Source organism: Phalacrocorax aristotelis, chromosome 1, assembly GCF_949628215.1.
Source record: "Phalacrocorax aristotelis chromosome 1, bGulAri2.1, whole genome shotgun sequence".
Classification (NCBI taxonomy): Eukaryota; Metazoa; Chordata; class Aves; order Suliformes; family Phalacrocoracidae; genus Phalacrocorax; species Phalacrocorax aristotelis.
The window spans coordinates 115,750,315-115,776,327 of NC_134276.1; the positions used below are offsets into that span (position 1 = coordinate 115,750,315).

The window sequence follows — 26,013 nt, forward strand, 5'->3', positions numbered from 1 at the left end:
CAGAAGTACTTGATGCCCTGATTTATTAAGGCACTTGAGGTCAGTGCCTTAAGCATGTGCTAAAAATGAAGCAAATGCCAGCATGACCTCCAAAGGATTAGTCACCTGCATAGTGGTTTGCAGGGTCCTTACAAATATGAACTTGTGGAACAGATTTGCTACGGGTGTAAGGTTGGTGCAGCTGTACTGAAAGCTAAATGATGCTGACAAGGCTTTCGGTGGAATTATGACAAGTCTACAGGAAGCCTTCCCCTTTTCTTGTCTTGTGCCATGCTGATACATCATGATATGCCAAAAGTAAAAATCAAAGTTCGAAAAATGCTTCTGACATTTTTAATTGTTCATATGCCATTTAGTGTTTAACAGGACTATTAGCATCTTAATAAGAAATTACATCGTTACAGCATAGCATTTTTGTCCATTTGATTTTGTAGGGTCGTATTGCCATGCTCTTTCACATTTGCTTGGTTACAGGGTATCGGTGGTGACATTACTACCTCACTGCTAATGAAAATAGGAATTGCAGATTGGATGGGACAAAACTTAGATACCCTAGATTTCCAGGTTAAAGTGTTTCTTCTACCGTAGACGAAGATGTCTGTTTTATATTAGGAAACTGTGGAGAAGACAAGAGTTAATATTTTCCTGTTGAGTCTGAAAATTTTCCTCACTATGACTGTGAACTCTGTTTTCCTTTTCCAAAGGAAAAAACTGTTTTGTATGGAGATATTTCTTTCTTTGTGGTCTTTTTTTCCTTACAAGAGGTGCTCCTCTAACTCATGTAAAATATCTTGATTATGAGAATATATCCTTGCAAGCCAGCTGGCAAAATGTTTTAAAAGTTCAAGATCTACCGCAAATGTTTTATTCTGCATATATTCACAGTAATTATATTGTGTATCTTTTTGCAATTAAAACTATAAAATTAATCCCAATGTATAGGAATAATATTTGTAAATTTTTAGGACAGGATACAGACTTTTATAGAGCGCTTTTTTTCAGATATTTAAAACATTGCCCTTGAAAATTTTGTTTAAAAAAAAAGAATGTTCTGTTTTAGGGGCAGCATTATTGCATTTCAGAAATAATATCCTGTAAAATGCCTGTAACAAGGTACTTTATCTGAAAGCCCATTGTAGCTTTCTTATTATGACTTCCAAGCTTCTGCAACAATAAAAGTGTTCTTATTCAAATGTATATTATTGCATTCATTCCTCTAATAGCAGCATTCCATCATATCAACCTATAAATAGACAAAGAAACAATTGCACAGAGTACTTGTTATTCATCCTCAATATTTTTTATTTCCTTGTTCGATATCAGACTTTGGAGCAGTCGTACCCAGTATTTGCATTGAGTACAGAAAGAAAAAAGTTATTTCCTCTGAGTATACATGTGCTTTCTATCAGTGTTTCCTTGGGATATAAAAAGTTACTGGTTTAGTTCCATTGGTCATTTTTATTGTCTTCCTGAAGACAATGAAAATTGCACAAGGCGCTGTATAAAAGCATCTCCAAGTGTAAATTAAATCTATGGTATAGTCTTATGTAAATAGAGAGGAATGTACTCTTAGATAATAAATCTTTTTTTGTCTATATCAACAAGATGTGTGTTTTTTTTCTTCCTAGATACACCTTTAGTTAAAATAATTTCTTCCAATTCATGGCCTGAAGAAGGACAATCTATTATTTTGACTTGTGAATCCAAAGGAAAACCAGTGTAAGTGATTTAACAAGAAATGTTTTTTGCTATTTTCTTTATTCTGCTGTGATTGCAATCCTCAGCTGCAGAAATCTGCTGGTTTTGTCTCATCCTGGGGTGTACAGTAATCTCTGGTGTAGAAAACCCCTTGAAGCCTGTCTTCATTAAGTGTCTATAGAAGATTGGTCTTTGTCATCTATTTTAGTTTTCAGGAAGAATTCCAGCTGTGAGATTTTTTTTTTTTTTTCCAGTCAGGTATATGAACCTGAAAGGAGTGCAGGCTTAATCAGTCACTGTTTACATCATTGAACTGATGATAGAAGAGAAAACGTCTCATGAAAATCTTCCTACATTAACTAGCCTCAGAGAAAATATATTGAACTTTCTGGATGCTTTGGCTGTCATTTACAGGGGAATTTGAAGTTTAATGATATGTGCAAGTTGGCTCCCTGTTTCTACCAGAATTTGAAAAAATGTAGCCTGCTTTAAGAATATAAATTGTTTTACTTGGAAACTAACATCTCTGCCAGCAGTATTTTTTAAAGGCAGATCTGCAGAGATTAACTCTTGCACAGAATCTACTATTTAAATAGACTTCACTCTTTAAAACAGCATCTTCTCAGATGAGCTGTTGTATATTTACCCATAAAGATACACAAAGAATCCAATTACTTTATATTAATATGAATCAAGTTTCTTAAATATTGACCTTCTGCTCAAAAGATTAATATATAGAGTTATATGGAGTGGTGATACGCAGCTTTAGAATTGTCTTGAAAATGATGGTGCAGTAATAGTTTGGTTCTAGAAAAGGTGCAAATTACATGCCAAAAATCATGTCACTTGGGGCTGAATTTCTCCTTGGTGTAACTTTAGTGACTTTATGGAATTGCTTAATGTAGGAACCTGAAGTCAGATTTAGATCAAGTCAGGCATTTAAGTCCAAAATTTCTATTTTGAAAAGCTCTTCTGATTTTAGTCTGGCGTCATTTAAACTCCATAAGTACTTCTCTTTTTTTTTATTGTATACCTGTATCATTTTAAAGCAACTCCTCTGTCCAAACCTTGACTGGGATGAGCAACTCAGCATCTAGATCGTGCTTCTACCCTGCTTGAGACCAGAACACTGGGGGTCCCTCCAATTAAGTCTCACATGGTGCTCAATGCAGTTGGTCTTCTGTGTATCTATGTACTTCTGAAGTGTTACATGTTTCTGAGATAAACACCTCTGTAGATAACTCATAAAAATCAGTTGCAAGCCATCTCTTGCTTTTATAACATACTTGAAGGAGAAGTTATCCATTTATCTAATAGCCTTTGAGCAGTCGCCTAGGTATCAGGAGGTAGGGAGTCTGTTTCCCCATTAATTTCAAATTCAGCAGAAGATGTGCAAGTGCTTAAGTTTAGGAGAAGTCAGCCCTGATTGCCCTGAGTGTGCTGTTGAATAGACGGTGTTTAGCATTTTCCCTATTTCGGTGTTTTCCTCATGACTTAACAGGGGACAGCTACAGGCCAAGTGCTCTGTTTGGCTTATAAACCTCAGGCATACTAGCCCCAGCTGCTTGATTTTCACTCTTCATCTAACTTTCTCTGTAAAGATGAAGACTTAGAAGTAAGGCAGTAATTACATATTTTAAATTACCTGTTGTTGGGGGGGTGGTGAACACAGCACACGAAACAACACAGTTTGCCCCTTAACATTTGGAGGTTTTAAATCATAACAAAGTTTGGAGGTTATGCGTTGATTTTTTCTTTCTGTTCTTTTTAGTTTTGTGAGACAGGTAGCTGGATGGTTGGACAGATGAATGTAATCGGTATGTGGGGCGGAAGGAGGAACAGGTGTATAATACCAGATAGGTATTCTAGTCCTCCGATGATTTCACCTGCCTCTGAGTATTACAATAAGGAGGCATAATGCTTTTCAGTTTCTGAGTGTATGGGAGTCATTTCAGCTATCTTTAAACATCTGCACTGTAGATATTTGCATCTGAGCTGCTCACTTGGGTGTCCCTTTGCATTCAATGGAGAGATCTGGGCACTACTATAACATGACAGGTCTAAACTACATTAGACAACTACAGAAGAGCCAGAGCAGATCATACCTCTGCTACTTTCTCTTCACTAACTACATGGATTTTAGACAGTTAATTCAGTCAAATATCTACCTCTATATTTTGGGATATCTAATAATATCTAATGTCTAAATACAGACATTTCTATCAAATTCTGTATCTATGTTTAATTTGCATTAGATGCATTTTGCTCTCTGTCTATATCTTATAACCACATTTTCATAATCTTCATTGGAAATGGGCTAACATTTTTTTCACATGCCAAAGATGTCATTCTGTTAAAAAAAGAGACAATTAATCCTCTCAGATACTAGATTTTCCTCTAGACCCCTGTATTTCTTAATCATTTCTGAAGGCAGTAAAAAACTATAAAAGTGGTATATTTTAGCTTGACATACACAGCGTTTTCTGTTTGGTACACTAAATATTGTAGATATTCTTTACATGTTACCATTAGGAGACGTTGGTTAAAACGTACTAATTAAAACAGAGCTGCCATTGAGGTGTTTAGTTGTTTTGTTTTTTTTTTTAAGTAGAACTCAGTTGCAACCTTAATGGATTCGAATGCAAACCTTACGTGTGTTTTGAAAGGGCAGCCAAATAACAACTCCACACCACAGAATTATCAAGGCAGGGCACCTGTATGTGGTAGCCTTTGGGGCATAAATATTTTGCCAATAAATGCACCTCTAATTGCCCATACCACAAGAACTGCCAACATCAGCTGCTCTGTATGGCTTCATTAGGTCAGTCTTTCACGGCACAGAGCCAGTAATAAATAGGCATCCTCCTGGGAGCAGTTTGCAGTTGCTTAGCATGAGAAACAGTAATGTCATACTCTCAACCTACATTATGATTACCTTCTGGCTTGTAGAGAGAGAGAAATTGGAGAGGTCCACAGAGCCCAAATATGTCATTGGCACAAGAGAAGTGATGAACTGTGGGCTTCGTGGAGAGCTCAGCGTCAGCCATGGTCCTTCATAGCGATTTACACACCATGGGTTAATTTCTATACACTGTCAACTTTATGTCACAGTTACAACAGTCCCTCCTGTTTCCTGTAGGCAGCAGTGAATCATACCAGTAAATGAACACTTACTTATAGGTATATTTCTCTTATATCTCAGAGCAATTTTCACAAGTGTCGAAATGACATTAGAGTTGAAAATGGAGAAAGAATGAAGTTGGGTTTTGGCTGTGGTGACATTCGTGGTAGTTGTAGCTGCTGCAGAGTAATTCTTTCCCAAACAGGAAAAGCAGAGTGAGGCTAAAGATAGAATATACTTACCCCATCTTACATTTCATCACCAAGCCCCTTCTTGCAGGGATTCTGTCCCTCAAACCATGTGCATCATGGATACCCAGATACTGTGTTTCAAAGCTACGACACAGTCCTAAGGAAAAGCCCCACCTAACTTAGGGAATGGGAGGGAAGCCTTGCTCATACCAACACCTCTGGGAAATCAACTGTCCTCTGCATCTCCTGCCAAAACAGCAGCCTCCAGAAATAGAGCAGAGAGGTGAGGAATAACATTTTACTCAGTGTAAGAACTGGAGAACTAAGGCCTTGCTAAGGTTTCATACTTTGGGGTATAAGATTTGTCTTGACCAGTCAATGCCATGACTTTGGACAAGATTAAAAAATGGCCTCAGACACTTCACTTAACAGTTGGACTTGATGATCGTAAAGGTCTTTTCCAACCTAAATGATGTTAGGATTCTATCATGTGTGCAGCATTGATTGTCGTAACGTGTGAAATGGGGTGGAATTAACCCAGACTCTGAGGTTGGTAGTTGGTATGAATGGGTGCTCGTTGCCTCATGTTTCTGGTCTTCGTACAGAGAACAGTGTTGGAACAGGAGTCCTAAGAGTGGGCTAAGGGGTAGAAGAGAAGTGGAGGGGTGGTAGAGGGGGTGAAGAGGAAGATGGAATGGTGGGTGAGCCATTTTGAATGATCCAGTGAGGCAACATGAAGGGGCATAAAAGGGGATGCACAAATTCTGTAACTATGCTGTTTTATCTCTTTGCTCATCACTGTGAGGTCAGGGATAGCTCTGACTCTGGTCGTGACCTTCTGTTATTGCTATTAGGGGAATTACTTTGGAGGCAGGAGCTTTTTTCTGGGTAGGTACTGTAATGCTGCTATAGAAGTTTGATGATGCCAGTAAAAAGAGCACGCTAGAATCCTGCGAGTTCTGCGATGGTTTTGCAGCGGCAGGACATGTGGGGGATTAATAAAGTGTCACAGATGCTTATAGACTCTGCCACAGTTCCCTCTAGAGTATGTGTTGTGGCTGGTGCAGCTCCAAGCAGAGGTAGCCTGCCTGGGGGGTGCTGGGGGGGTTACTGCAAGAGCCATCAGTGCTTGGGTTTGCCCCTAGGGACTCTGACGGGACTTGTGTCATGACACCAGTCCCACGTGGTGGGATGACATCCTGACCGCAGTGTTGAGTCAGAATGGGAGTGGTTAGATGGTGAGGGGAGGAAGCTTCCTCATACATTGCCTTCCAAAAGACCTGCCTCTTGCTTCTGTATGCAAGTCTGGCTACATTTATTGCCTCCAGGATCTAACATCAAAGTCTGAGTATTCTCAAAAAAAAATCAAGTTACACTTATGGATTTAGACCTCTGGATTTGATGGTGTTCTGGTCCAGTTTGCATAGCACTTTGGACACCAGTTAGAGACAACAGCGGAAGGCTGGTATTTGAAATATTGTGTGCATAAAGATATGACATTTTTGATTAAAATTTTCTGTTGGTGGAAAGGAAGAAAGAGGAAATATATTTATCAGTTTACCACAGAGATTGTTTTTAAACAGACCTTATAAACATAACTCACAATAGAAACATAAGCTATTATCTGTAATATTTTACGGGAACTTGAGATAGCATTTGTGAAGATTGTTGTCCGATCAACAGTTGATAGACCAAATTTAAGAGCTTTCTTTTGGATAAATTCTAGTAGGTGTGTTTGTGTCAGCTTAGTCTCTTCTTATGGAGGACTCGCTGGTTGTTCATCCTATTAACTATTTTAATAATAATGATGTCCATTTTTTAAAAATTGCAGGTAAAAAGTATTTAGCCATTTCTTTGCATAACTTGGGCCAAGTCACACTGTAGTTGACATCACTATTCAATAGCATTCCTCTTTTGGAGATACTATTGCTTAGTTTCAAACTGAACTGAAGCTAATCTCTTGTCTTTTCAATCCTTAGAGCTATTTTGTCATTTCCAATATTTTTGGCTGGGCCCCTAGAAAGTTGTCAGGCTATAATGTTTTAGTAAATTACTTTGCCTAATGTGTCTGTAAGGTGTCGCTGTCTCTTTTTAGTTTATTTTTTAGCTTAATATAGTTTTACATAGGCTTTGTCTATTTTGCAAAGAATGAAATGTAATTAAGCTTCAGAAATCATAGACAACCATTTTATGAGCTCATATGCAATGTCTAGACTTTTCTGAAGTCACATTGCCTGACAATATTTTGAATATTTTAAAGTAAACAAAAGACAGCTGTAAAAAAAATAAAAAACAAAGAACAAAATGATCATTTACACTGTCATCTGTGCTTACAAAAGATTTGAAAAGCCAATCCTTTCTTATTGCAAGTTATCACTTCTACACACGGTTGTATATAACAATATAGTCTAGTGACTCAAAACTGCCCCAAAAGTGAACTCTAAAACTGCCCCATAATGAAAAAAAGGTTCAATATTTAATATGCTTAGCACTCTAACCAAAGCATGCATGAAATATGTTGGGTTTTTTTTTTTAATTGGTGTCATTTCAGCAGGAAGGATGTCAAAATATAATGGAATAATTAGGGCATAGGAAACAAAGAGAGTTGGCTGTCTCCTGTGTGTATTAGAGAAATGTCTTTCCATTCCATGCAGCTCAGGGGAATCATAGTATAGTTGGTTGACTAATGTAAAGTGAATATTTGGCCTTGTTTGAAATAAATAGGAAAGATTTTTATTTCAGAACACTCACATATGTGTCCTTCATTAGGATAATGTTATTCCTAAGGTCATGAAAAGGTTATAGAGAAAAGCACAATCAGTAAAAGCACTAATATTATAGGTAACCAGTAACATATAGTCAAATAAACATTTTAATATCAGAAACATTGATCACTTCTAATAATGAGGGCACACCAAATAATCAGGCTTGCACCATGAAGCTATTGCAAACTGTGTATGGTATCACCACAGAAAGTTCTGCCTTTTCTAGTACCTAAAGAAGACTGCCTTAAGCGAGACAAACATTTTGCAAAGGCTGATGGAATCAAATACTACTAATAATGGAGAAATTCTGCCACCATTCTGTCAGTGGCCTCAGTGAGTGGCTGTTTCCTTTTAGAAGGACCTGACAGGGCTCTAGGTGAAAAGAGAAAACTTAGTGAAGAGAGTTAACTAGGATTCAGTCACCTGAAAGCAGCAGAGCCTGGACTTATACTGGCCCATGTTTAGCCTACAGTCAGCCAGGACCGCCAGGTCCTTCTCAGCTCATGTGCTGGATTTTGCATCTGACCCTGCTGAATTTCCCTGCCTCCCATGAGGGACCTGTTGGCCCATTCCTCCAGCCTGTGGAGGCCCCTCAAGTATACTCAGTACAGCCAAAGTTTGGTGTAAACAACCAGCTTAATGAGAGCACGTTCCACTACCTCAGCCAGGTCTTTGATATTAAACAGTTAAACAGGACAGGACCCAGTATAGACTCCTGAAGAATTCTGCTTGTAACCAACCACCGGGTAGACTGTCCCTTCAACTCAATGGTCCAGTCAGTTTTTCACCCATTGAGTCGTACACACACCCAGGACAACAGTAACATCCCAGCATAGATACAAACAATACCATTGGAGGCAGTGATTGAAGACTTGCTAAAGTCGAGGTAGACAACATACACTGTCTTCATCTGCAGATCCTGTCATTTCTTCAGAGTTTTTACATGCTTAGTAGTTAGAAAATTATAGAAACATTTATTTCATTAACGGTTTTGTCGCAAGCTCAAGGGTAAAATATATTCTAAAGAAAAGGGTAGAAAATCTCTTCCTTCCTCTGAATAGTTACCTTAGTTCAAACTAATTCAAAGTGGAAGGACCTCTGTACCTAAGGACTGTATTGTGAGAAATGCTAGACGGGACACATTGGGATTTCCTGACTTTCATTATACGGTGAGAAACATCATAATACTTTGCTTCCTGGAAACTGTGGCGTTATAGGCAGGATGTAGCCTTTGAAGAAGATTTCTGACTCCTTCAGTGGAATAGCAATTATGAATGGTAGCTACAAATGATCTGTGTGACTCAGGTCTTAACTGATGCATACCCTCAGAACACAGAATTAAAATAATTTCCTCATAGGTGTTCATATGTTTCTTCCCCCTAGTATCTGAGAACCTGGCAAATATTTTAATGTTTATTTTTATCACACCTGTGGACAATTAGGGTATTCAATTGCCTCAAATTTACAGCTGGGAACTGAAGCTGAAAAATAACCTAAGATCAAAATTGACAAATAGATCACGTACATTTTATGTCTAACGTTGAACACAGTCCCCATTTTCCCAAGAGTATTTGATGTGACATAGCATCACACTCAGAAGATAGATCATCATTTGCTTGAACTGTAACGCTGAGTTCTTAGCACATGTACAAATCTATGCTCAAGAGTCTGAAATCAGAAACTAGCAGAGAAAAAAGCGGAGACCCACTTGACATTCAGCTATTAACATTTTGGTGTAAGTACTTTGCCAATATTGCTTTGAAACTACATCATAATGGCAGGTTTAGATTCAGAATCATTAGTCTAACGGCCAGCATTTTGTCCACGTGCAATTCTTTCTTTCCTACTTTGAGATGATACACTTCCCATCTTCTCTAGCATGTGAGATGAAGGTTCTGTAAGAAATTATCTCATTTTCTGCATAAATTTTATTCACTGCAGAATTCTGTCTGGATTGTGCCATGAATACCTAGCAGCCTAGAAAAGAATGCTAGTATCAGCTCCACCTGTATGAATTATTATAATGAATCTGGAAAAGCATGCATATTTCTGTGTTTATAAATCACCTTGCAGAATGAATCCACAGCCCAAGGTGGATGCTCAGTCAGTATCCATAAATATTAATGATTTGGAAAATTGGATGAATTTGTCCATATCCAGGATGAAATATTACTCTAGCAAAATATGAATATGGTATCAAAGTATTCCTTCCTTAAGCTTCATACATATTTGTTCATAAGAAGTCCTGAATTGTAAGAGTCTATCTCCAGGTTTCTCTAGAAAGGACCTCCTACAACTGAAATCAAGTAGGTGAAAAGAAAGAAGGAAAGCTGGGTCCTGGAGTTCCACTGTTTTATGTTTAGATCTGGCCAATCTTTTCTTAAGCAGGAAGGTGGATGGTTTTGAATTTTATTGTAGCTGAATTTAACAAATTGGGACTCTCCCTGGCCTCCTTCACCTCCATCCCAGAACTAGCACTGACCTCTAACACCTCTTAGTATCTGAAGTATCTCTTTATCTCACATTTATGCCTTCTGAACACTCTGAGTTTACAGTTAAGTTTCCAGGGGCACATGTCACACACAGCTTTGGGCAAGATTCTGTAAACACATTCTTGAATAAATGCTTACGTATATAGGACAAAGTACTATGTCTGTGGGTGTGGACTCGGACAAAGACAAGAACCCCTCCTCACAGTTCTCAGCGCTGTGTTCCTCATCACTGGGCAACAGCTCTCAGGATAGATCAGGCTCTCCTATTCCTGTCTGTTGCCTCACTCTCTGTCCACCCCAAGTTGTTGTTCTTTGGACTTGGCTTGTTCAGTATTTAGACAGAGCCTGTCTCCTACAAATACAGAGGATATCTCTGTCCTGTCTGTCTCTTCTGTCTTGTTCTAGTTCATTGAAAAGTTTCTTCTTTGTCTTTTCTTAAACAGTGCATTTTCATCTTTGTATCTTTATCCTATTTAAGCTCTTTCTGTATTCTTTTTTGTTTTGAGAAGTGTGAACTTCCATTTCTCGAAGAGGAACTGATTATATTTGAGTAGGTGGTTCTTAACTCAAAAACAACCTACTGTTAACTTGATCTGATGGGGTATAACTCATGTTGGCTAATGTTAAGCACTCTGTATCCCATGGTTATTGTCAACCATATAGAAATTTCTTATCATCAGCCAAACTTGTAAGTTAAGCATCTAGTTTCTCCACCCACGTAGGCAGCAGTGTATATCTAAAGACATTTTTATCAGTACTAAACACTACCTTTCAAGCTCTTTCAGGCAGGAAGATCAAGAGGAAATATATCATGTGCAACATAGACTGATCACATAGCATGCCACAGAAGTTTTGTAAGTTGGAATATACATAACTCTTGATAATGGTGAACCTTTTCAGCATCCAAATTCCATGCCCAGTTTATTTTTTAAACAATTCTAGTTAATAGTCACTGATGCCAGCCCAAATCTCTGTTGAAGCCAAACTTGGCAACAGTCGCCAGTACTTTGCCATTGTTGCTATAATTACTTTCTTCATCTAGTTGACCTGTTTTTAAACTATTGTCATTTTGAAGGAGTTCATCCTAATGATGTCTCCTGCCTTGATTTAATAGGCATCTGTTATATGCTATGTTGAATGAGTGCTCATTTTCACTGAATGTTCTGAAATCTTATGAAGAATATCATATGAATTGTAGGAAAAATCTGCCTAGTGAAACCTTCCAGATAGGTAGTTTGTCTTTGCAAGAAAAAGCCAATTATTTTAGAAGGACTATGTAAATATTCAGCTTGTAACCTTCTACACCAATATTTCATTGGCATTACACCTCCGCTGTGGAATTATGCTGTGATGTAGTAGATAACGTATTAAGAAGCAGGTAACATTTTTGCTGAGATACAGCATGTATATTTAATAGATTAAATTTCAGTTTGTGTTAAACATCCTGGCCGTCTGGGAGGTTGTATCTTCTTTTCACAGCTGGGACCTTCTATGCTTTTTTTTCCCCCAGTATTTTTCAGGGAGTAGGGAAATTGGTATTATAAAACGTGTGACACAGAAAGAAACAGGTGGCAGCGTTAGTGCCTGTCTGAAAATTACACTTTACAATAAAGCCTCCTGCAGTGCTTAAGAACTTCCCCTTTAATGTTCTGTAAAATGATCACATTGCCTAATAGACTCAATTCAATAATTGCTTTTCCTCTTTTCTAAGTGTCCCTTTTCTGCAGTGTTTACACATAAAATGGTGCAGAAAGTAGTGTGAAAAAACAATGAAATGCAGCATTTTTGCTGCTCATTAAATCCATTTTGCATGTGTATGCCTTTCAAAATAATTCTTTTCCTTGCTTTCAGGTTGGAACACATTCTAAAATAAAAAAAGGCCCAGAGAATAGAATAATAGATAAAATTGAGATACAGCATGGGTAATTCTAATTGGGTACTGGACTGCAAGTTAAAACTTATGAAAAAAAAAGTTTTGGGAGAGGATATGATGCTCAGTCTTTTAGATACTTCAGTCGCTATAGATCAGGGATTAGCTATGCTTGCAGGTAAAATTACAGCGTTCCTGAATCAACCGTTAACAATAGAACACAAGAGGACAAGTTAGTATAATTCCTTCAGTGCAAATCATGCTTACAGTATTTGCTCTGTTACACAATTGCAGAAACAAAATTTGTTTCCTGGGTAGCAGATGTGATCTGGAACACCCAGTGTCATGGAGAACATCAGCTCCTTGCATATCTGCATTTTTGCCCTGCATCTATAGCAGCCTCGTACCCTAAGAATATGCACATGCTGTAGGCTAGCAGGGTAGCACACCATCCTTCTAAAGGAAAAGAAGTGTGCATTTAAGGAACGGCATAAGGAGGGCACCTTAAAATCAAAATATAATTTCATAATTTTTTTTTCAATTTCTTCTTTGTATTTGGTGTCTTTTCATTCAAAAACTCACACCTCCTGTTCTGAAGGCATAACCTGTCTTTATGAAGTTGGACGCTGATTTTGGAATTTTTTCCTGTTGAGAATAGTTTGTATCATTCCTTTCTGCACTGTTACTTTACTCTTTTCAGTTCATTATTTTCAATACAAAAAGGACTTTTAATTTTCACCCTTCCCTATCCTTCTGGCTCTATGTTAGATATATTTTTTCTTAAATGACAATTATCTTTTTTTTTTTTTTTTTCTATTTTTAAAGCACCCAAAACAGACAGAAGTAGGTTTCTATGACTTGGTCCATTATACATAAATTCTGTACATTTGCTATGATCTCAAGCCCTTAGTGTTTGGAACTCAAGCTCAGAGTATAACCTTTTTTGAAATCACTGAATCACTATGGAGGCGTAGGTATTGGCCTGTTCACCAGTCATTGCAAAGTTGAGGATCATGTCTGTTTAATGTGCAAATGAGGTGCAGAAAATGAACCCTGGAAGAAAGGGTTTAATCGACAAACTCAAATGCAACCTTCTGCCCCATTGTCCTTCTCCAGAATTATAAATTCTCAGTCAGTGTGCAAATTTTAAAAGGGCGTATGAATGGGTACGGGAGGATAAGAGTAGTTGGTCTGTTGGCAAAGTTTTGGAATGGCTGTCACATGTGAAAGGCAGAGCCACAAGTGAGTTGAGGGGTTTTTTTCAAGTGAGCACTGAAGCCTGTCCCTGCACTGTGCCTACCTAATACTGCACTTGCACGAGAGACACCCATTCAGTAAATCCAGTGCTTGCTTACATCGTTTTCTAAAACTGTATCGGAAATGTTCCTTTCCTCACAAAACTGAGACTCATAGTCCCTGTTGGCAGCAGTTCTTTGTGTTACTGGACAACCCGAGAGAACTGTTTTGAAGGGTGATGAAATTGTTCCACTGCACAGCAAAGAGGTTTTGCCCCATCACTGCATAGTCAGTGAGACCTGTTCACAAACCCCACTGAATTTCCCAGTGTTGCGTGCATATATTATTGTTCTTTTTTTCATTGTTTTTTTGGAAGATGCTCTTTGCTCTCCTTTCCCTAGAGTTATTGCTGGGGAAAATCATGATACAGTTTTTTCCCAGTTACTCTGAGTACTATTCTGACATATATTTTGACAAATAAGCTAAATGGGGGCATATTTACAAAATATATGGTATTTGTATGGATGGAAGGAAGTGCATCTCTCTCCACACAAAGAACTTTGCAGCATTAGCCCAGCCAATTAAGCCACATGCTAAGGGCTGGAAAGCGAGGATTAGAAAAATATCCAAACATCCTTTTTAGGTGTGAAAATGTAAGCTTAACACTACAGTTTGGTGTGTGAGCATAGCCCCAGAACAAATGGAGATGACAAGGTAAGCGGAATTGTGGTTCTGACAGGAATGGCAGAAAACAGGTAAGAGAATGAATAAATTAGCACCATTTATTATTAGTGTAAATTTCAAATTATTCATTGTTTATTTTAGATAGTCTTGCAAGGAAAATCTCAGAGATTTCTCAGACCTAAGTTTGGCTAGTTAAAATGAAATTTACAGATTCAAAGCTTAGTATTTAAAGTACCACTGTAAACAGTTTCCAAAACTTAAAAGACCTGAGGAAAGATGGAGTCTGTGATTTCTAGTTTTGCCCTGGAGAGCAAAAGCAGCAGGCTGGAAGGGTGCAGAACTGCATGGAGAAGAGAGCTGCCTGGTTTGTCCCTCATTTAAGAACCTGATATAAGCAGCTGAGGGGCTGAGTAGGTGCTCCAGGGCTCTTAATGCTGGATAACCCAGTCAGGGAATGATCTAACTGGGAGACAGGGGTAAGTCTACTGGGTTTTGGCTGGTGGGGCTCTGAATAGAAAATTTCATCACAGATGTGTATGCTGAGCTGCATGCATACCTGTTTTTGTGCATTATGCAGCAGTGGATTGAGGGAACAGTACGGAGGTGGAACAACATAGGTTATTCATTATCAAAATAATACAAACAAGATGAGAGTATTTACTGTTCATACATTGGAAAACAGGAAAAATGGCTACTACTTAGTGACGGACACTGTAACGTTCTCCTGTGTATCTCCTTCCACGCTTAATGGGAGTTGCCACGTGCCCATCTGTGGTGGGTTGGCCATGGCTGGATGCCAGATGCCCACCCAGCCACTCTCGCACTCACACTCCTAAAGAAGATGTGGATTGGGAAAAGGACAGGGAGATCACTTACCAATTACTGTCACGGGCAAAACAGACTCAGCTCGGGGAAAATTAATTTAATTTATTGCCAGTTAAAATAGAGTTGGATGGTAAGAAACAAAGACAAAAGCTGAAAACACCTTCCCCCCACCCCACACCTTTCTCTCAGGCTCACCTTCGCTCCTTCATACCCAGCTTCTCTATCTCCCCCCTCTAGGGGATGGGGAATGGGGGCCGTGGTCAGTCATAGCAGCTCCTCTCTGCTGTTCCTTCTTTCTCACACTGCTCCACCATGGTCTTCTCCAGGGGCTGCAGGGGAATACCTGTTCTGGCACCTGGAGCACCTCCTCCCCCTCCTCCCCTCAGGGCTCCCAGGGCAGTTTCTCACACTTTCCCCCCATTCCTCTCCCTGACTGTCCAGCCCTTTGCCCTTTCCTACCCAGGCTCCCCCCGAGGCGCCGCCACCCACCGTGGCCGCGGGGCTCAGCCGTGCCCTGGGGTGGGTGGGTTGGAGCCGGCTGGAACCGGCTGTGTCCGGCCCGGGGCAGCCCCGGCCTCCCCTCACAGAGGCTGCCCTGCAGCCCCCACTGCCAGCGCTGGGGCATCTGCACCCCATAGAGCATCTCAGTGATCTTGGGGACGGGCAGGTACATCCTTGCTGAGGGCTGCTGCATAGGCACACGTGTGCACAAGATTTCTGTAATGAACTTTACGGTATGGATCCACTAAAAACCTGTGGCAGGTTTCTGTAGGTATGTACATGTTTTGTTGTTGTCGTTCTTTTGTTTTATTACTGCTTAGAAAAACTGCATTGCTCACTTCTAAGATGAAATTATAAAGATTTTAGCAAGGATTAAGAAGTGCGTGTGGGGTGGGCTGTGATATGCCCATGGTAGGAGCGAGCGGGAGATCCAGCCACACCTGCTCAGTGCGCAGCAGCGCTCACCCCAGAGCTGGGCAAGCTGGGAGGGTGCAGAGGAGTGGGGCTCCTCGGGGGATGGTAGGAAGGAGGTAAGTGGGAGGTCAGTGCTATTTAATTCTGATTTGGGGCTTGGTTTTATTTGTTTACATTCTATTGCTTTCAAATATCCCTAGCCTATCTTCTTACCTCATAGATCTGATTTCTGGAATGCCTCAAATGGAGTTGGTTTGTCTCGAGGAGTGACAGTCTGAGGGAGCTCTCAGCACCGTCTACATTCAGCTCATTCTTTAAAATGTATTTACTTGCAGTTTGTACCTAGAGGCAAAAAACGAAGTCTAGACAATTATATGGTAATCAACATCAAAAAGGGGGACTACATAAAAACAAAGAATCTTGTTGAAAAGAAGCTAAAAGGGGCAGCTAAGAGAATTAAATCTTTCCAGGCAGCCTGAGGACCATGTTAGAAAAGTAAAAAAAGAGTTTAGAACCACAGGGTCAATACATATCACCTAGGAGAAACACTTGAGAAGGTGAAATTGGTGAGGCTAAATGGAAGAGAAAGCAAAGTTAATACAAATGGTGAAGCCATAATTTGAAAAGCTGAAGTTGTTTTCCAAAGGAAAGAGAAGATCCTTAGATTTTGGCTGACTAAATGTGAAAATGCAGTAAGCCAAACCATCAAAAAAAAAAAAAAAAGAAAAGTGTTTGAGGAGAGGAGCACCTAGCAAAGGGAATTGAAATTAACAGTTAATCTTTCTTGAAATACATCAGGAAATGTGCCAGTACATTTCTAGGGTCAACTGAGGATCAAGTCATCAGGAGAAGCCAGATGAATTTGCTACATCTGTATTTACTGTGGAAGAAACTGGCTATATTACGGACTGAGTCCCTTTTTTCTGAGGTGCTCACCAGCAAGATTTTCTTAAATGGACTATGGAGGGGGTTGTGGAACAAATGGGCAAAACAGGCAGTAACAAGCCAGCAAGACCAGATGGTTTCACCCTGGTATTCAAAGAGAATTCAAGGATGAGGCTGATGAATTATGAAGAGTGACAAGAAACTTCATGATTAAAACCACCTTGCTAACTCAGGACAACAGGGCTTCAGGAGAGATCCCCGAATGTGCAAGTCTGTGGCCTATTCAATATAGAAGGGAAATATTACAGATGTTTCCAAAACTGTAAATGGCAAAAAGATAGTTGTTAGGCATTATTGATTCATTCTCTACAAACAGAAATATTTATGGGTAAATGAAGCTGGTAAGAACCAGTTTTGTCACAAAGGAGGGAGGTCATTTTTCATACAATGACTGGTAAACTTTGGGAATTTGTTGTCGATGGATGTGACAGATGGTAAAATTTTGTGTTAATTCAAAGGAAAACTGTGTAAGTTCATGGAAGGGAAAATCCTTAAGGTTTACGGAATATTTTTAAGCTGTGCTTGTGTCAGAAGTACTTGAGATAGTTGTAGGTCAGAGGAGTGCTTGGGGAGGCAACGTCTGTGCGTGGCCTGTTCCCTAGACATCTGCTGATCTCTGGTGTTGGAGATACGGCACGGGGCTGGCTGAACTTTTAGTCTGATCCAGTAGAGCTGTTTCTGTGCTGTTAAGCATTGAACATAGACTGTTGTGGCTTGCTAGGACTAGATGCTAATGTAGCTGGGTCCCATTGAGATGTTGAGGCTATCTCCTTTACACTGCTAAAATTATTACCATGAAGGTACTAATGAATAATTTTCTGTGTGAGAGGAGTTTGTGTGAACTAAAGCACTCCCCTCTGTCTGGAGATAATGATACATTTGGGAGAAGAAAAGCAAGCTCCTGTAAGTAAATAGTGTTTGTCTCTTTTTCCCTTTATTGTATTACTGTTTCATAAGTTATTTTTAGATGTAAAAGAAATTGACACAGACCACGGTATAGGACTTAGCTCTGAAATATAAATAATCATAAGTTCCCAGTGTATTGTTATTAAGATTTCATTATATTATCTTGAAAGCATGAAGCATTTTATTATTTATTATGATCTAATACAGTGTGCTTCAACATCAGCTTTTTTTGACACTGGTGAAAAAATATAACTGAGGTACAAGAATTTGATGTTGTATTTCCATTCCTTTGGTGCTCCTATAACTGTTATAAATAATCAACAAACATTTGGTTACTTGTTGAGAAGAACCCATGATTCAACTGAAGATCTTAGACATGTCATTATTATGGCTCGTTATCAAAGGTGTATTATCTAGTGGAAAGAGGATATTCTGCTACATCTCCCAAAAGTCATGATGTTCCTACATACACTGAAAGTCAAGAAGTGCATACCTTGGTAAATGAGGGTTGGTACTGAAGACTTTGTATAGTCCTTGCTTGTCATTCAGGTTGCAGCGCTGGTGCTTTTATCAGCTCTCTGGGTGTTGTCACTGCATCTCAAATGCTTGAAGGAATTTTAGTTTAATGAGGCTTCTCCTTGACTGTGCCTTACATCAACAGCAAATGATTTTAAACAAGTAGTACTTGGACAAGCAAGTAACTGTGAATGAGATTTTCAACTCTTTACTTAATGGAAAAAGCAGAAGTGAATCAGCCACTCTTCGTTTTCCTGTGATTCTTGTGCCAGCAAGCATTTGACCTTAGCTCAAAAAATGCAGCTGGTGTTTCTCAGATGGGATTTCTCTGCTTATTGTAATAACAGAGGCAGAGTATCTTATGAGTGTTGGAGCACAGCTTTTACTGAAAACAGTGCAAGTTAGGCATGTGAATATCCATTAGTGTCTCAGCGTGAAATATCTAAGCAGTCTAAAATCCTGACTCATCAATGGAAAAAAGAAGAAAAAGTGCAGGGTATTATATCCTGATATACCCTTCTGGCCTCAGCTGGACCTGGGGGTATCACTGTCAAACATAATGTTGGTTAAGGAAAAAAAAACTAACTGAAAATATGGTGTGACAGTAGTTACTGTTTCCTCATTCTTGCAGTCTTCACCATTATCTCTACCTGTAGAGTTGCATGTGGCACTTCAGCATAGCCTATGTAAGCCAAGCTAGTTTCAGAAAATGTACATTTTTTTAATCCTATAATATGAAAATGTAGAACACGTAAAATAAGTGGTGGTGCATCTCTTGCTGCTGTTATTCTGTTATTCCTGATGAATCAGTATTTTCCCCAGATCTTGTTGCCCTGGCTGGGGATGCAGTACTCTTGTAAACTTGTATGAAGAAACAATGTTATAAAGTGATCTGAAGACATGCCGATTGGGAAGATGTTATTTTCCTCTGTTCTATGAGATGCATAGTAACTAAGGTGTGCGCATCCTATCATTATGCTTTGCTGTTGCTTCCCTATCCCCAGCAGTACTTCATTAACATTAGGAGCATAGATCCTGGTTAATCCCAGTAATTTCCAGCAGCCATTCTGATGCATCCACTTGAGCACCATATTATCTTCATACTGCTGACATCTGCATGTCTTTGAAATGTATTTTTTCAGATATTGTCCATTTAATGCACGCCAGTTTCTATCGTCCTTTGTTCTTATAGTCATGTTTTACTTACAGCTGGTGAAAAAGAATAATCTACTAATTTCTCAACAGCTCTTAAAGGTTAAGAAGGAATCAACAAGGTGTAAACAGCAGTATAAGAAGCCCAAAGATTTAGCTGTTTGAACACAGACTACATAATTAGAAACCTATAGAACTGGAATTATAGTGAAACCAGGCCATTAAGATTTCTATGTTTAATCAACGATTTTTCATGTGAATGAAATTCTTATATGCCATTTATCATCTCAGCTGTACTCTGACAGAAAAGAAAAAGCCCCTAGGAACAGCAATAAAACATTTAAGCAAGGTGTGACAATTATTCTTTATATTCACTTATCTGTATATATTTTCTCCTCTCCTTCCCCCCTGCCGCTGCCTCTTATCTGAGAGTGTAGGTCTTAGCTTATGAGGCTGAAAGGAAAGGGATTTGTCTTTCTAATTTGCACATCAATATATGGCACCGACCCCAGGCAGAACAGGGGAAGGGTGTATATTACCAATGTGTTCCAGTACTGATCCAGACCACTTCCAGCTCTGGAATTTAAAAGGAGCTTTCAGGGCATTGCTGTTTCTCTGCTTCATCTTTTACCCACTCCCCCGACTGGAATAATGCCAGTGTAGCCCTGAGTGGACCTCGCTATTTTCCCTGTGTGAGATTACCTGGCCATCAGTCTGAAGCTCAGGCTCTGCTGACTTGCCATTCTCTGGATGAGGTGGCAGCTTCATCGAATTTGCCTTCCCCCTCTACCTGCAGCAGTAGGGAGATGCATCTGATGGGGAAAGTCTCTCCCTCTTCACTTTCTTGCACTTTCTTCTCCTAGAAGCAAGGCTGTCACTTGCCCTTAATTATCAAAATGTCATTAGGGATATCTTATCCATTGCCTGTGAGATGAGAGCTGTTAATACGACTCAGGTAATGTGTTGTGCATCCACCTGAACAGCTTGTTGCTGTACGATCTGTCCGTATCAGGCCTTCAGTACAAGACTTCTTGATACAGAAGCAGCATCTTTGCTACTTTATAGAAATTGGAAAACACCTTATCTAATCTGTGGTCAAGTCCAGGCCAACCTGCAGCTCTTCCTTGCAAAGTATTAGCTAGTGCTTTGTCCTTGAGGTAGTGTCAGTTAGATGATGGTGGCAGGCACTTCTGCAAGGCGTTAATTCCCTAGAAAGTGAGTCAGGATTTATGACGTAAGATTTTTTTTAATGTTGGGGTGGTTTTTTTTCCTTTCCTGCTGCTGTACTGGCTTATACCTCTCCTTCTGCCTTCTTAGCCTCAGGAAACTTCTTGAAAGAGATGTTATGCTTCTGTGGAGGACTTTTTTTTCCTCGTTAAAATTTAAAAGAAATATAAATTATTTATAAATTGGCAACACAAAATGAACAGTATAGCCATACATACCATTGTTTTCTATGGACAGCAGATTTTAAAGTGCATTTTTTATGAAAGCTATTTGCAAGCTGTAGAGGTTATAGTGTTTTCTCTGAACTCAAGACATTTTGAGCCTCAGACTTTAAAATACATATGGGAAAGTGTGGTTAATAACTGGTTACTAAAATGTTCTAAAATACTGGGTATTTTGATTTGAAGTACTAAAAATGCATTAAAATATCCAGGTGTCTTTCAGAATAAAGCTGAAAGAAATTAAATCAGTGCCTATTGCCTGACCTTCTAACGGTGTATTTAAAAGAGGTTTACCTTTTCTGTTTACAGTCTGAGTCAGCAAGCCTGTATTATTCAATTCCCTGTTGCTCCCAAGTGACAGTCTGGCCTTGAAAGTCTGGAAATACAGCCCCCTCTGTCTCTCTTTTCCATTTTGCGTTTCTGCAGTCGTAACTGATGGAAGGCAGAAATAAAGTAGTTTAGCAAATTTTGCCTTTCATGGCTGTAATTGCCCACATGGTGCAGAAATGTCTGAAGACTTAAGAAAGTATAAAGGAGTAGAAATGTTTGGGAAGTTGGTCAGATTCAGGGAAAGCAAAAAATTGGAGGGGGGAATGAATGAGCCACCAAAAATTTGAAAGTAGGTGGAGTATTTGACAAACTACGGGAGAGATTTGGGCAAAATGGAAAACCAGAAGATGAGGTTATAGAACGGGCACTGTACAGACGAGGTAGCTGAAGGTACTTACTGTTCTCTGCTATGAACGCCCATTAAAATTAGCACATCTGCAGTGCTCAAAGGGTATCTCCCACTTTCTGACTTATGAAATAGCAAAGGTAGATGCCCAAGAAAAATGGTGGAGAAAATCAGCAAACCCTTAGAAAGCATGCGATGTTTTTAATCTTAAACTGTATCAAGAAGGTAGAGGGTATAAGCACAAGATTTTTTTTCTTTTTTTCACTGTGAACACTTGTTAATATGGAAGATGGAGTGCACAGATCTGGTGCAAGAGAGAAACAGACCTGCAACACCTTTTTTTTATCTTTTTCTTTGTTCCTTTTAGTTTTTTCTTTCTGTCTTTTTTCTTTTTAAGACTGGCCTAAAAAGCTTACTAGCAGTGTCCCATCATTGTGTGAATAAAAGCTGCTGTAGACTGGAAAATGGCAGCCTCCTCCTAAAAGTTGTGTACGTGTGGGGTATATACATCATACACACATCTGATGTAGAGTGCAACCATTTTTGTGGTATCAGCCTGACTGTTCAGGAAGAATGCAGCTTTGAATTTGAGAGCTCTACCACAATTACAGCAATATTAAAATATTGACAGGACCTACTAGGTATAGAAAACTTGTGGTCAGTTTTAAGTATAGAAGGGTAAAAAGGAAGAAAAAAAATCTGTTAGTGAAGACAAAGAACTTTTAATTCCTTGAAGAAAATTAGCCACAAGCTCTACTACTTAATCTGATTAAGAAATTCCATTACAGAAATCAGCAAATTAGTTGGATAACAGTAATAACAACAACAGTAAAACACTTGGACTGTAGGAAATTTTACAAATCTAAAGAGCAAAAAAAGTAGAACTAGAATGAAGAAATGAAGAATTTCTGAGGTCTTATGATGAAACTCAAACATGAGACTCTTGTTCATCAAAAGAATAATAACAGAAGTATTTTTTAATTCTTTTTATATACAATTAGTAAAACTAGAGTGTCTTAGAAGAATATTATTTCAATTTCTTTTTTGTTTTAAAGCACAAACTTGGAAATGAAGTCTGAAATCATTCAGAGATTTCATTGCACCAAAATAAGACTGGCAATCAGTAAGCAATTAAACATTCTTAAAACAGCTATAAAAACTGAAATACATTTTGCACTTCCATGAGATTTAAAAATATTTTGCTACAGCTTATCCTGAAACACAGATGTCTGAACCTTCACTAGGTTGAAAAGATTGGATATTTAGAAAACTTCATGGATTTGCCTTCTCTAGAACTTGCTATAAGAAAATATGTTTTATATATTGGAATGATATAAAGTATTACATTTTTGCATTATTAAAATATGTTAGCTGAAGCAGGCAACTATTATATAAACTGAAGGACTTTTGGTTTTAGTGATATTCAACCTCAAAGGGAGTTTAAATATAGTTCTGAGTTTAATACTTTAAGAGCAGAAACTATTCTGTATGTGGTTTGTGTGTTAAGTGCTACCAGAAAGTATGTTGGCTGAAAACGTTATATTTCTTTTTTAAGGATTTTTGTATAGTCACAGTGTTTACTCATTTCAGTACTCTCAAGTCGTTATGGTAGTGCTGGATTAATTCTTGATTCAGACATGGACAGAGTAATTCACTGATCAATGCACTAAGTCTCCTTGTTCATATGTATCAGAAAGGGCTCCACTCCAGAATGTGTACTAGATTTGGATGGCTAGGATTTTAATGCATTTTCTTATTTTAATGCATAATCTGAGCTGTTATGGCATGGAAGTTCTCAGGAAGTAAAGCATACTGTATGGTGCAATACCTTTTGGAACATTTTCTCAATATGGCATATTCAAAGGAAAACATTTTGCAGATAATTGCTGAAAGGCAGAAAAACGTAGAAAACAGAAAAATCACCTGATTACTTAAAAACACAGGCTGAATAATTTAAGTAGTCAGCATGATCTGTAAGCCTTAAGTGGTAGCAGACGCCTGTCAATCCTGGTCTATCCTTACACACTGGCACACAGTTAAGACCTTTTCTCAATAGTTCAGGAGTTTATAGCTAATTTTCATTTGAGAGTAATCAAGCTCTATGAGACAGAAAATCTGGATTTGTTCACTCTACAGGAGATCCATGTGATTTGTAGAGGCTATGAACTTTGCAAAAAGGCTTCTAGTTCTTATGTAAATTAAAGATAATAGGGTTTCTCATGTTAATCGGGAAAAAAAAAGCTTTTCAATTTATAGGGTACAATCCAGCAAATAAATTGATACATGGATTTGAAGTTATTAATCTCAGTTAGAAAAGCTGACTTTCTGAGCATCTCTGCAAACCTTCTTTATTAGAACAAGACTTAGCTGTCTGTCACAATGGAAGGGTAGAACATGATTTGCTGGTTCCTCTGCTAATGGTGTTGGCCTAAGTAATAGGGGGCTCTACGGGAAGTAGGAACTCTGCAGCCAGACCAGTCTTCTCTCTTGCTCATTTGGCACTCAAGCCTAACCTCATACTGAGTAGCTTCCAATAGGAGAGGAGGGAAGCCGGATGGAGGGGAAATGATCAATAAAGTTGAGAAAACAAAAATAAACTGTATTTCTCTTCCAGATCAAGAGGACAGTCTGGCTTAGAATGACTTTTATTTTTTCTAGATTATTATGACCACATAGAGTAACTTTTAATAGAGATCTCCTTCGGGACTTATTAAAAAATGTAAGGCAAAACAGTTTGTCTGCATTCTTTAAAGCTGGGTGGCATTTTTAAGAGGTTAGCATGTTATGTTTATGGCATGCAATGGTAATTTCACTGCAAGGTGAGTTTAATAACTCTAAGACAAAAAGGAGATTCCTTCTGATAGAGGAGAGCAGATAAAGTGTTCAGATAAAAGCCTTAAAAGAAATTAACATTAGGAGCAGCACTGCTGAAACTGGCAAAATAAAACATGTAACCTGAATGGTTGTAGTATTTTCTTAGAAATCTTTATAACGAGAACAGTTTTTAAGATGCATTTTTAGGTCTTTTCCTGACTCTGAACAGTTAGAGGTACTTGGAGCGATAAATGCCTTTAGAAACTAACTGTGCACAGTTTGATTTTTGTGTCTCTGCATTTATTCTGAGCTGGCCGTTTGCATGCTCTGGTGTTGGGGGCATAAGCAATCACTTAAATAAGTAACTGAGTTATCACATGCTACAGTGATGGGTTCCTATGTATTCTGCCATTGAGAAAATCTGTGGGCTCGACCTCAGTTTTGATGTATTGCACAGTATCACGATGAAGCTTTTTCTGACATTGACCTGTCAGCCATATTGCACATTTGTGAGCTCTCTGGTTTTGCATTGCCTTCAAAGCTGAAGGGCTGGCAGTGCTAGCGCAACCAAACTAACCCTGAGAAAACACCGCTTCTCCAACACACACAGAGTGACTGTTAATAAAGGATTATAACTCTCTGAACTATTTTTTTTGCTTCTAATGTGGGTCATGGGAAGACAGCGGACCACCCACAGCAGTGAGCACACCATTTGGTGTCCTGTTTTTCCTCCCACATTAAACTTACCTTAGGGAGGATTGTACTTTGTGAACAAGCTTAGGGGACTCCCCCACATCTGCCTTCATGTGGCAATGGGTTTTGAGTTTATTTAAATCAAATTCTGGACTACATCCCTATAGCATCTCCCTCACAAAGCTGGGGTTTTTGGGTTTTTGGTTTGGTGTTTTTTTTTTTTTTGAGACAAACTTTTTGTCCATTTTTAGCCTCCCTGCTGCTTACAATAATAGACTACAATGAATATTTCTGATGCATTTCACTGATAAGGTGTCTTCTGATTTCACATCAGTTCTTTTGGTGATCTGTCCCATGGCTATGAGAAAGCCAATCTCCAAAATGTTATTCACAGCAGGTTTTTTATTCTTCTTTGGGAAGATTGTAAATAATACTGGAATTAGGTAAAAAACTTCATGTATACATACACATACATGGGTTATGCACTTTTCAGGCTATTTGTTTGATACTGCCTTGTCTTCTTGAGAATCACTAACATAAAGGAAACAGTTAAGGGTCAGGGGGAGAACCCACAAGAAGTGCACAAAAGGCAAATGGAAAACTACAGGTAAATAGTTGCAGAGAAGTTAACGTTATAGTGGGTTAGTGATCAATTAGAAAAAAGCTGTCCAGACAGAGACAAGCAGTGTTACACAGCTGTGTTAAGGGCTGAAAGTCTTAGGTCAAAGGGAGAAAGAGAACAGTCAGGTTCCTTCAGGCAGAGGTAGGCCTTTTAATGTAGAATCTTAAAAGTAGTTGCAAGGAAAGTTTAGGATGTAAATGGGGGGAAATATGAACCTGAAAAATTACTCTTTTACCTCTTAGTGCTCTATACTTTGTATCTCCAGGTAAAAGAATAAATATCTTTGAAAAGACTCCTCTTGAGTCACTTTAATCAGCTGCTCTCACAGGGTGCTGAGGGATAAGGACTTTTGGCTGCAAATTTAGTCTATCATATCAACACGGTTAGCATCTGTAATCCAGTGAGCCAATCTGAAGGCGAGAGGACTGCCTGATTTATCCAAAG

General features: G+C 38.7%; 1 protein-coding gene across 3 annotated transcripts in view; it reads left to right on the plus strand.

The window, feature by feature from the left end:
* Positions 1-26,013, plus strand: part of CADM2 (cell adhesion molecule 2) — a 681,753-nt gene that overhangs the window by 581,427 nt on the left and 74,313 nt on the right. For all 3 annotated transcript variants that reach the window (XM_075102266.1, XM_075102284.1, XM_075102275.1), the window contains one exon: positions 1,629-1,719. In XM_075102266.1, the coding sequence (XP_074958367.1) occupies positions 1,629-1,719 (91 nt within the window). The remainder of the gene's footprint in view (positions 1-1,628; positions 1,720-26,013) is intronic.